The sequence below is a fragment of the Podarcis gaigeae genome (assembly GCF_964106915.1).
Source record: "Podarcis gaigeae genome assembly, chromosome: Z".
NCBI lineage: Eukaryota > Metazoa > Chordata > Lepidosauria > Squamata > Lacertidae > Podarcis > Podarcis gaigeae.
In genome coordinates, this window is record NC_139691.1 from 3,875,023 (window position 1) to 3,887,702 (window position 12,680).

At 44.0% G+C, this 12,680-nt stretch overlaps 1 protein-coding gene across 1 annotated transcript in view; it reads left to right on the top strand.

Annotated features, from left to right (window-relative positions):
* The window catches only part of URM1 (ubiquitin related modifier 1), a 33,318-nt gene that overhangs the window by 13,047 nt on the left and 7,591 nt on the right, over positions 1-12,680 (top strand). The window contains exon 3 of the mRNA XM_083721915.1: positions 12,347-12,428. Coding sequence (XP_083578041.1) covers positions 12,347-12,428 — 82 coding nt within the window. The remainder of the gene's footprint in view (positions 1-12,346; positions 12,429-12,680) is intronic.

Here is a 12,680-nt window from a genome sequence, read left to right on the forward strand (position 1 = left end):
CCTCTCCTGGTACGCCCCACGAAGGACCTTAAGGTCCACAAATAACAACACTTTGGAGGTCCCAAGCCGCAAGGAGGTTAGATTGGTCTCAACTAGGGCCAGGGCCTTTTCAGTACTGGCCCCGACTTGGTGGAACACTCTGTCACAAGAGTCTAGGGCTCTGCGGGACTTGACATCTTTCTGCCTACAAGACAGAGCTGTTCCACCAGGTCTTTGGCCAAGGCACAGACTGACCCTTATGTTTCTCACCCCTTATGGTTTTGATTTATGGGCTACTATTAAAATGAGGCTGCATTTTAAATTGTATTTTAACTTGTATTTTAATAAACTGGTTCCCCGCCCCCATTATGTTTTATTATAGTTTTATTGGTGTTAGTCATCCTGAGCCTGGCTCTGGCCAAGGAGGGCGGGGTATAAATAAAAATTTATTATTGTTATTATTATTATTATTGTAATAATTTCACAAGCTTCCTTTGCATTTGTGGGCTCAAATCAAAAGCGCCTATTTCAACATATGGCTCATATCATGTGTGGGGCTCCCTTTGTGTCTCAAGGGCGGGCTGCCTCCTTGCCCATTCAGGGAGACATAGATTTGGGTGTGCCCACCTGCTGATGTTAGGCAGGTGATCAGAGCTGGCCCTACCATGAGACAAGCTGCCTCAGGTGGCAAATATCGAAGGGCAGCAAGTGAAGAGAGCTGTGTGTGCTATGCAACCTACCTGCATCCACTAAATAAGCCACTGCCCTCAGGGTACAGTGAAGTATGTTGAAATAAGATCCAGCAGTCTGCTGAGCTTTCGTACATGGCATGGGACTGGGAGGAGGCAACCGCTTACCATTTGCTTCAGGCAACAGAATGTCTTGGGCTTTCCCTGCAGGCGATAACCATTGATTGTGCCTTCCCTAGCACTGGACTTGGTACTCCATAGAAATTGTTTTATTCACACATGCCTTTGGAGAACAGCAGGTGGTGTAGTTTTACTTCTGGCTGATTCAATTGCTTTGTTGCTCTTCTGTTCATTATTTAGAATTATTATTTTCTTTCAGTTGCTGGTATGTTTGATAGGAGCATATAGGAAGCTCTTTTATTCCACATTGGGCAGTTGGTCCATACTTCATGGGGCTGATGGGGACTGGAGTGCAGGCTTTTCCACTGGACTGTGGGCCTTCTGTGCTGTTGTTTAACAAGCTGCCTCAAAAGCCATGGGGGAAAAAATATGTGGTGTTGGTTTTTTAACATGTCCCCCTTCTGCATAGTTCCCTTCTGAATCTTAGAATTCCCCCGGATTTTCTTGTAGTAACAAATTCAGGTTTTCATGCTGAACTGCAGCTGTCAGTGTGCAACTGTTTGAAGACAGAGAGATCATTCCAAACATAAACTTGAAATGTAGGACAACTTTGCCCTTGGTGTCCAAAATAGGCTCACCTTTCCCTCTCCCTCCTCTTGTCCCTCCATCGTGCCTGACAAGGAATGAGAGGGCTTTTCGTAGGTTCTTAATGGCTGTCTTAATGGCCTTCTTAATGATAGTGCCCTTCACTTCACCAGGGGACAGCAGGTTAGTTTAGGACTACATGGCAGGTTGTGTGGCATGTATAGACCCATCCTCCAAGAGAGGAGCAGCTGTTGAGTGCGAGGCTAAAAGAGGGTGGTGGCCAAGATGGGACATTATGCCAATGACCTTGCAGGGTTGATCTTACAGAAACTTCACATCCATAAGTGGGATGGCCTTCTCTAGGCCACACAAGGAATTTCCCCATTACCAGAGAGTGTCCCGCCCCACATGCACGCTTCGATTATTTGGTAATAATCAACTGACACTCTTTCTCAGCCTTTTCCTGCAAGGCCTTTTGGAGAACAGTAGTTGAACTATGACTCAGGGGCTTTTACAAGGCGTGTCAGCTATTCAAATCAAGCCTCTCTCTCTCTTCTGCACAAGAAAGAAAATGGCCTAAGACAGATTGTCTTGGCTGTCCCCTGCTCCCAGCCACATACTTGATGAGAGGGTGGGAGGCAAAGGGTGAGGCCCTCGGGAACCAATCCCTAGGAGGGCTTTGGCCAAGCTGTGGGAAGGGTAAGAAGAGGGTCAGGGAGGGGACACCCAGGGCCAGCTCTAAGCTTCTTCTGGGGGCTACTGTGCAAGGTGCCTTCAGTGGGCCCACCCGCCTTCATCCAGCCTGCTCCCTCACAGTCACTGTTGCCAGCTGCTGCTGCTCCTCTGCCACACAGTTGCTGCCACTGCTGAGCAAGCAGGTGGGCGGACAGCTCTTCTTCCTTCTCCTCACCTCTGGCACTTGTTTGCCAGCTTTCCCCATCTGGACCAGAGCAAGGGGCAGGTGGGCAAGCGGGTTGCCGTAGCAAGTAGGAGGAGCTGGTCCTGCTGGTGTGGTCCAACCATGCCATTCCTTGGAAGGGAGCTGTGTTGAATGAAGGCATCCTGGAAGAAAAAGCCACTGCCTTGAGCTCCTTTAGAGTTCAGCACAGTAATCAATCAGGGTTACCTCTCTATCCCCACCGTCCTGGTATGACACCTAAAGGTGGTAGGAGGGTGAATTGGTGGTGGTGTGAGTGGGATGGATGGTGGAAGGGATGGTGGTGTGTCTGTGTATTTGTGTGCAAGTTTGTAGGAGGTCCACAAGCCCTTTAAGTTGCTCGGGTTTAGTTCACACGGTTAGTGGTGCCAGCTGTTCCTCGCCCGCCTTCCCCTGCCCTCCCTCCCAGGGACTGTTTGCTGAGCTGGGGGCTCCTGTGCAAAATTGCTTTTCAAAAGAGCCACTTTCTGCTTAATTAAACAATGAGCCGCCCCTCCCCTGCACATCTGTAAAGCCCCTTCTGCAGTCTCTTTATCCCACAAACTGCTCCATTCTCAATCCCTTTCACTTGTAAATCTCCCTTGCTCCCCCCCCCAATCCATCCCTCTCAGTGGCTTTCCGCAATGAAGCTGAGAAGTCTGATTTGGTGGGTCTTGTGGGGTGGAGAAGACCATCAGAGATGGCCACCACTTCCATGCACAGGCCCAGTGGGTCAGCTAATCAAGCTGCTTGCCCTTGAGGAGAATGTCCTAAAGGGAGTATTGGAAGATGCCTCTCCCCTGCCCATCTGCCAGAGCCTGTTGGGACTTTAAATTCAACTTGACTGTATGCCTCTTTCCCACCCACCAAGTTGGTTCAGCCCACAGCAGTGAATGAAGCACCAGAAATAAGCACATAACTAGCTTTACCATCAGTCCTAAGTAAAAGAGCAACAACAACAACAACAACAATGTGACAGTAAGCAAACAAAGAAAAAATTCAATTAAAGCAATGAACACACTTCACTGCGAAGACCTAAGAATTCATAAATAAAAGTTCTCTTAAATGGGGGATAAACTATGCAGCTAGTTTAGGTTTATCACCCAAAATGTTAGTTAATAAACTGAAATATTTTGATTATAGTTGTAAAAGGGTGGCCCCAGCTGGGCAGCAGTTTTTAATTTTCATTTCTATTGAGTACTCACAAATCTATCCACAGAAGGTGCCATCTGAAGAGAAACACAAGGCATCCTCTTAAGATCCAAAGTTATTGAAACCCAAGATCACTTTTTAAAATTCATCTAGCCTACCAAGCCATGGAAAGTGGTGCACCAGCCTGATTGAGAAGTGATCTTCAGAGATGCTCTCTCCAAAGGCAAAAGAAGGACCATTTGTTTCCATGCCCTGCAGGCCCATAGCTCTTGGAGGGGCGTCTGACCCAAGGACTGAAAAAGCCAACCCTGGTGCAGTGGTTAGAGCAGCCCTCCTCATCCTGGTGCTCTCCAGATGTTTTGGACTGTAATACTCAACGTCCCAGACTTTTAGACATCTGGAGGACATCTAGAGTTTAGGGAAAGCTGGGTAGGAATGTTTGTTTATTTATATTTATTTTAGTAGGGTTTATATACTGCTTTCATCCAAATCAGTTTGCATATCATGTTGGAATAAGACCAGGGAGAGCCGGGTTCAAAACCCCACTCAGCCATGAAGCTTACTGGGTGACTGTGGGCCAGTCATTGTCTCTTAACCATTCCTACCTCCCTGTTGTCATTTAAAGCTGAACCCCATGGTCCATTTGGAAAGAAAGCCCTGCATCGTGTTTCTTCTGTTGGTCATGTGCACAAAGCAATGCAGGCCACTGAGCCCCCTTCCTACCCCCCAGAAGTTCTGTCTGCTCCCAACTCCCAACAGCCAATTATTCCTCCTCTCAAACAGGCCTTTCCTATGCATGCATATACTTCCCAATGTATCTTCTTAGCCTTAAAGACTAGGAACATTGGGGCCAGGAACAAAAGCTGAATAATCTTTCCGGATAGTAAATCTGTACATTGTATGAATTAGAAATCCACACACTTTTTAATGTGTTACAATTTGCTGTTATTGTAGCAGCATCTTACAGACTACAAGGGGGCAGGTCCCTGCTTCAGGCGGTTTGCATCTTGAAATAGTGACCTTAGGTTTTTGAAAATACTTTTGCCCTGTGTCACATGTTGCGATTTCCCCCCATTCTTGAAACAGCCCTTTGAAGGAGTCGGTCCCTCTTCCCATTTTACAGAACAGGGAATTAAAACTGGGAGAGAAGCCCTGACCAAGGTGGGTTTATAATTTGGGTTCGGATCAAACAGGCTACCCAGTGAATCACACCACTGAATGTAATATGTGGAGCTGGCAGTGTGAGAAACGCAGATAGATAAGCTAATTGCCAAATGGCACCTTAAACCTTGGTTATGGTCGCCACCACAGAATGTCTAGGCGCCATACTTTTTTAAATAGAATTTATTGTTGTTATTATTGTTAATTCATTTCATTTCTATGCTGCTTTATCTTGGAAAATAATCTCAAAGTGGTTTAAAGGTAAAGGGACCCCTGACAATTAGGTCCAGTCATGTCCGACTCTGGGGTTGTGGCGCTCATCTCGCTTTGTTGGCCAAGGGAACCGGCGTACAGCTTCTGGGTCATGTGGCCAGCATGACTAAGCCACTACTGACGAACCAAAGCAGCGCATGGAAACCCCGTTTACCTTCCCGCCAGAGAGGTACCTATTGATCTACTTGCACTTTGACGTGCTTTCGAACTGCTAGGTTGGCAGGAGCTGGGACCAAGCAACGGGAGCTCACCCCGTCGTGGGGATTCGAACCGCCGACCTTCTGATTGGCAAATCCTAGGCTCTGTGGTTTAGACCACAGCGCCACCCGTGTCCCTCAGAGTGGTTTGCAACACATTTAAAATTCCAACAAAACAATCCAGAATAAAACAAATTCAAGCTTCAAGGAAAATGTTTCAGATCCTTCTCTAAGGGACATTCTGCTTTCCCCATATTTATTTAGCTGCTTAATTTATATAGCAGAAGTACTCTGGAAAGCCCATGTGGTGTGACTTAGGTGATCAGGGTTTGGATCCCCACTCAGTCATCAAGCACGCTGGGTGACCTTGGAGTGGATCACAGCCTCTTCACCTACCTCGGACGGTCATTGTAGGGATTAACTGAGGAGGGGGGGACTCATGGACTCCTTGGAGAAAAAAGTGGGAAACAAAGGCAAAAAATAAGTTCTTCTGCTTACCTGCTTAAGAAAGCTGGAGGGTCCAGCCAATTCACCAGAAGTGAATGATGATGGTCACCCCAAATGTAGAAGGTTCAGCTTAACATATTTTGAAGTAATATCATCTAAAGCAGTGGTTTTCAAAGGGTGTGGCAGGAGAGGGTGGCAAGTTGTCCTGATCCACTGACTCAAAGGTGGGCTCATGGGAGTTGTTTGGTGCAGGTATATGAAAGAAGGATTCAAAGGGATTGCTAGAGTGATCAGTTCTAGTGCTGTATTAATTGAAAGACTTACCAGTAAATCAGCCTGCCAGGCCTTGCTGCTACTATAGATGTAGGATGGACACAGCAGCAGTGAGAGTTTGCCATGACTTGTCCACACCCAAGTAAGCGTTCATAAAGCCTCAGTGTATAAAGCAGCGCATATCAGTTTGCCCAGAATCTCCCATCATGCCTAGTTGGTGGGACCATAGGTGGCCAGTTCTCTAAAGCCTCTCTCCTTCCTGGGCCCAGAGCCCAGCATCCCACTGTCCACAGAATAAGCACAACATCAAGCGAGCCAATTAGCATATATCAAAGCAAGGAAATGTAAACATATGTGAGCTTATTCTCACAACAACCACAAATTATTTCTGCGGTTATCTTGACTATCAAGACAGTGTTTGCAGGTCTTTGGGAACATTTCACTTAGGTTCAACACACAAGTGTAGCAGGAAGATTAAAGGACCATCATAGAAACATTTAAGCATTTCAGTGTATTATAGTACAGTGATACTTTTTTTTCCTGTGGGGACGCAGGGGGACTCATACCCCTAAACATTTTGTGAATTGAACGGGAGAAGAAATTCACTGTATTTATTTCCCCCGATTTGAACTGTATATATTTCCCCCCGGTGGTGATTTTCCTGAGTCAAAATGAGAGTACCCCTAAACATTTTTTAAGAAAAAAAGCACCGAGTTATACCATAAAATTATATGTCAGTGGAAAGATAATTTAATGAAGAATGTAATACAATAACTTTTGTGAAGGATTAATCATTACAACAGCAGTCATAAAGAAGAAACGTGAAACAAACCGAAAAAATGAGATATACAGGTTAAATTGCCATGTTGGCACTTTGCGATAAATAAGTGGGTTTTGGGTTGAAGTTTGGGCCCTCAGTCTCTAAAAGGTTCTCCATCACTAGTATAGTATAGTATAGTATAGTATAGTATAGTATAGTATAGTATAGTATAGTATAGTATAGTATCAAGATCAGAAAAGAGAAAGGCTTCTTTGTGTTTGTGAGATGAGAGTGTGTTTAACTCAAATTAGACATAATATAAATGAGATTGCCTGGCCAAAGCCTCTCACTGAGTTTGTAGACATACTTAAGGTACATATTTAAGAGTCTTGTTTACTTTATTTTGGGAATTATTCATGTTCTTAACTAGCTGCATTGTTTTATACTTTCTGGATATAGTATGGTCTATGATCATATAAAGTAGTTGTGTTCTGTATTATAAATCAAGCACTACTAGGAGTTATTTCTTTATGTTTCCCAATGAATTTCTTATCAAAAAATTTGGTGTGACATGAGTAAATTTTTATTCTGAAAGTGTGGCCCAGAGTAAACAGTTTGAGAACCACTGATCTAAAGAGTTCTATTTAAGTCCAGAGTCTAAAATTACTTAAGTCCACCCCTGGCCTGGCCTGCAACAAGGTGGCTTCTTATAGCATATCCACCCCCACCCAGAAAGCCCCAGCTCTGTTCTGCTTTGCTTATGGAACTCAACCATCTGGGTATTTTTTCAGGGAGGAGGGAATCAAAATGTGAAGACGCACTGGATTATTTTGTGAGTAATCTGGTTTGGTAATGCTCCTGCCTTAATAGTGCCCTTAATTCAGCCTCTTGGGCAAAGGGCCCATCTCTTGCAGAGCAATGCATTGGTGTGGGGGTGGGGAGGTGCTTGGCTTCCTGTCCTCCCTGCCCCCCCCCCCCCCAGTATTGAAAGAATAAGTCATCTGTCAGTTGCTGGAGGTTGTAAGTGCTCTTCCCATCCATGCAACCCGGAATAAAGGAAGAGGCTCGACAGAGGCAAGTGGCGGGGGTGAGGGTGGGAGAGCTTTGTCATGACTACGGTGGCTGAGAATGTAGGCAAGGTGACGCTTGGCCGGAGTTAGTGACCTCAGCAAATTGGAGCTTGGCCGTGGTCAGTATGATAAATGATCTCATTCTTACGAGTGGAGTGGGGAGCGGAGAGGGAGGAAAGAAAGAAGATAGGAGGGTGATGTCAGGGTGAAAGCGGTAGTCCACGGGGAGGGGGTCAGAGGAGGCAGTTGAAGGATAGGTGCAGCACCTGCTCAGCCACCTCCTTAGTGACCAGCTTGACCATCATGATGGTGCCTCTTTCATAGCATCATAGAGTTGGAAGGAGGCCACAAGGGTCATCTGGTCCAGCCCCCTGTAATGGAAGAATCTTTTGCCCAAAATAATAATAATAATAATAATAATAATAATAATAATAATAATAATATATTATTTATACTCTGCCCATCTGGCTGGGTTTCCCTAGCCACTCTGGGCAGCTTCCAACAAAACACTAAAATACAATGACCTATTAAACCTATTAAAAAGCTTCTCTAAATAGGGCTGACTTCAGGTGTCTTCTAAAAGTCTGGTAGTTGTTTTTCTCTTTGACATCTGGTGGGAGGGCGTTCCACAGGGCGGGCACTGCTACCGAGAATGCCCTCTGCCTGGTTCCCTGTAACTTGGCTTCTCGCAGTGAGGGAACTGCCAGAAGGCCCTCAGAGCTGGACCTCATGGGACTGAGATTGAGAGTCTCGTGCTCTTCTGACTGAGCTACCAAGACAGCAGTACTTCCATTTTGTCTTGACTTCTGTGGCTTTTGTCTGAATTGTCTCACCCTTCTTCTCCTACACACTTCTTCCACCCACTTTGAAGACTTCGGCAGGTATCCGATCAGGTCCACTGGCTTTGTTGTTTTTCATTTGTTTAATAGCTGTACACAACTCTCCCAGATTTGGAGATACTGCAAGCTCATCTCTATATCTGTTTTTGTGGAATTTGTGAGAGGATCTTGGCAGCTACGGGGGAGTTGCGGTTAAGGAGATGCTCGTAATGTGGTACCGTCTGTTGAGCGTAGGGCGCATATGCCATGATTTTTTGGCCCAAAGAGGGTCTTTGTGGCTGTAAAGAAACTGTGCATCACGAGTGTCAGCTAAGTACTGGATCCCTTGAGCTTTTTTTATCCACCAGGTGTTCTTTAGTTCTCTGGTTCTTCCTCGAACCTCAACCTTAGCATTGACATAGATTTTTTTCTTAGTGGCGTAGTTTATATCTTTTTGCCAGATCTGAAAGGCCTTCCTTTTCTTGTCAGTTATTGGTTCAGTCTCTCTGTCATTCTCATCAAACCAGTCCTGGTGTTTCTTGGTTTGGTATCCAATAGTTTGTTCACAGGCTGCAGTAATGGATGAAAATGTGTGTGTGTGTGTGTGTGTGTGTGTGCGCGCGCGCGCGCTTTAACTCTATCAATGTTTAATTATTTTTAATGGGGTTTTTTCTGTGTTTTTAGCTGTTCTTAGTTTTATCTGTAAACCTCCTTGACTCCCTGTCAGGGAAAAGGGTGGAGTATTAATATTAATAATAATATTTATACTCCGCCCATCCAGCTGGGTTTCCCCAGCCACTCTGGGCAGCTCCCAACAGAAACCCTTAGAGCGATGGGGGTGGAGACACTCCTTCAGGTACACTTCAGGTATATAATAATAATAATAATAATAATAATAATAATAATAATAATAAAGGAACATTGTTGCTTGTGGATGAGCGTCTTTAAAAACAGGGAAAGTTGTGAAAATATGAAGGCAAGACTCCAAGACAAAAAACATTCCACATTGGCAACTTGTCACCTTCTTAAAATCCTTTTAACAAATTATTTTCTCTCTCTTTCTTCTGTTGCTTCTCACCTGTCCAGTAGGAAATGAACTGATGCTATCACCATCTAAAATAAATTGTTCTTTGGCTGTCTCAGTCAAATTGATTGTATGAAAAGAAAAACAGCCTGCCACCCATTTCTTCTCTCTTTCCCACCCTTAATGCTACCGCAACCCACAGTGCCCATCTTCCTTGTCAGCTTTCTAAATAGAAAGATATAGGATGGATTTTAATAAGGAATAGGGCAAAGACAAAGGGCTGTTGTTGATTTTTCAAAGAATGAGAGAGGAAACTGGCAAAGTAGTCTTCCTTGCTGGAGATCCCCTCCTGTGCTTTCCAGCAGCAACTGGTATTCAGAAGCGTGGCTGCCTTCCGGTGTGGATCATGGGTAGTAGCCCTGATAGCCCTCTCCAGTCATGATGGTGGTGATCACTGCCTTCCCATGGGACCCAGTTCCATAGTTGTAACTATATGTTGCATGAAGAAGTACTTTCCTTTAAACTAGCAACTAAGAAGTCCCCCCCCCCAAAAAAATAGGTTATTTTTTAAAATGGGGAACAGGAGTGTATTTTGGGGGGAAAGGAATTGGTGAGCTTGGTTCTGGCATTGATCACAAATTCCTGGTTTGAGCCGTTCTCAGAGGCATGTAAAGTTCCTTAATTCTTAGTGTATGTCCATTTGCCTGAGCTGCCATTTTATATTTCAGGGGTTCTCGTAAGAATAAAGGATGGTATTTCAACCATGTTTTACTCAAGAGGAGACCTGTTGAAATTAATGAGCATGAGAGTGGAGAACTTAAATTAAAAGAGTTTAAGGATTTATCAGGGATGTTAACAACATGGTTACAGCAGCATCATTTGAATTAATTTTTTAAAAAAGAATATGAAGCAGGGGTTTGGGGAACAACTACCACAACTAGAGAGAGAGAGAGACTTGTTAATGTTAAAGTGATGTCTAAAATGTATGAGATGTTATCGAATAGGACACAAAAGATGAAAGAGAGAAATCTTCAATGATACAATGGGCAATGGATATTGGTCATAATATAGAAATGGAAGCATGGGAATGATTATGGAATATGGGTATAAAATTTACAGCATGTTATGGTTTAAGAGAAAATTATATGAAAATGTTATATAGATGGTACCTAACATCCAGTAGATTGGCAAAAGTATAAATAAAAATAAAAAAGTGTTGGAAATGTAAAGAAAAAGAAAGTACCTTTTTCCATATGTGGTGGTCTTCTAATAAGGTCAAAGCTTACTGGGAAATGATATATAATGAATTGTAAAAGATGTTTAAGATAACATTTGTTAAAAAAAACAAAACCCAAAAGCTTTTCTTTTGGAAATTATGGGATCAGAACTACCTAAACAGTATAGAAATTTATTTATGTATGTGACCACAAATAGAATGTCCAAAAATGGAAGGATGAAGAGGTCCTGATGAGAGAAGAATGGTTACAGAAACCATTCTTACTGGAAGAATAAGAAATCAAGATAACAATTTTTTTAGAAAGGAATAGAAATGGTTTATTGAGTATTTAGAAACAAAGTGTAAACAGATTGTAAAAACCTGCAGTTTCAAATATATATATATATGAGCTGTATGTCAGAATAGATAAATAAAAGAATAAATTAAGATAATTTGGAGCACACAGGAAAGGTCAAAAATAAATGTAAAGAACCACAGAAAGAGGGGGAAGGGAGTTGGAGTCAAAAATGTTAAAATTATGATTGAATAATTCATGTAATGCATATAAATGAAAAATATTTTTTTATAAAAAAAACAAATTAATGAATATGACTAAGTCAGTCCCATTGATTTCAGTGGGTCTACTCTGAAGAAAACTTCATTGAATACTGCCAAAAGTAGATCCCGCAAACCTGAACCAAAAGCCACCCTGCCATTGCAACAGAATCCATCATTGAGAAGAATGAAACATGAACAAACGTTGTGTATACTATGCATGGTCAAAAGGCAGGACAACATGTCCATGGACTGCTTGCATTTGAAAACCGCTACCTTTCCCCCCAGGGATGCGGGTGGCGCTGTGGTCTAAACCACTGAGCCTCTTGGGCTTGCTGAATCCCTGAGATGGGGTGAGCTCCTGTTGCTCGGTCTCAGCTCCTGCCCACCTAGCAGTTCGAAAGCATGTCAAAGTGCAAGTAGATAAATAGGTACCACTCTGGCGGGAAGGTAAACGGCATTTCCATGCGCAGCTCTGGTTCGGCAGAAGCGGCTTAGTCATGCTGGCCACATGACCCAGAAGCTGTATGTCGGCTCCCTTGACCAGTAAAGCGAGATGAGCATCGCAACCCCAGAGTCGTGTGCGACTGGACTTAACTGTCAGGGGTCCTTTATCGTTCCCCCACCCCCCACCGTGGCATTTGAGTAGTGTGCTTTGCAGAGGAGAAGTGGGTTGGAAGTGGGTGCTTTACCCCTTCCACAGCTGCCTCTTCACTTTCCCTTTCTATTTTTATTTCTAGTTCCCCTTCCCCACTTCCTCAGGCCAGGGTTCTGGATGTGTGCATGGGGTGCTTATAAAATGAGACTGGAGTTGGTGTGAGATGATGGGGTGCCCCTGCAAATACTTGAAAGCAATGAGGTGGCATCAACCTGGTCGTCCAGTGTCCTTTTGCAGGTAGCTCCTTCCGCTCACTGGCATTACTGCAGTGACAACTTTCATTTCTTAATCAGCTTTTATCTGGGTAGGAAGAAATGTTAGCAATACCGTGTTCTGATTTCATATGGGCAGAAAATGTTCCTGGGCACTGCTGCTAAAGCACAATCCAAATTAATTCTTTCTTTTCTTTTTCTCCCCCATCCCCCACCCCACCCCTCAAAAAAATTATTGCAGGGGATGTTCGAAACCTGCTGGTGTGGATTAAAGAGAACCTGTTGAAAGAGAGGCCAGAACTGTTTGTGCAGGGAGATTCTGTGTAAGTAACTGTGATTGCCCAGAAATCGTCCTGTTCTGGATGTCCCCAGGAAGGCTGGATATGAAGGCAGCTGTCCCCTCCACTTGTTTGCCTCCCCCACCTTAAAAATCAACCAGTATTTAGAGCAGGGACAGCCAGATGTTGTTGGACTGCAATCCCCATAGCCCTTTACCATTGGCTTAGGCTGATGGGAGTTGGAGTCGCAACAACTTCTGCAAGACACCATGTTGGCTGTTCCTGATTTAGAGGGAT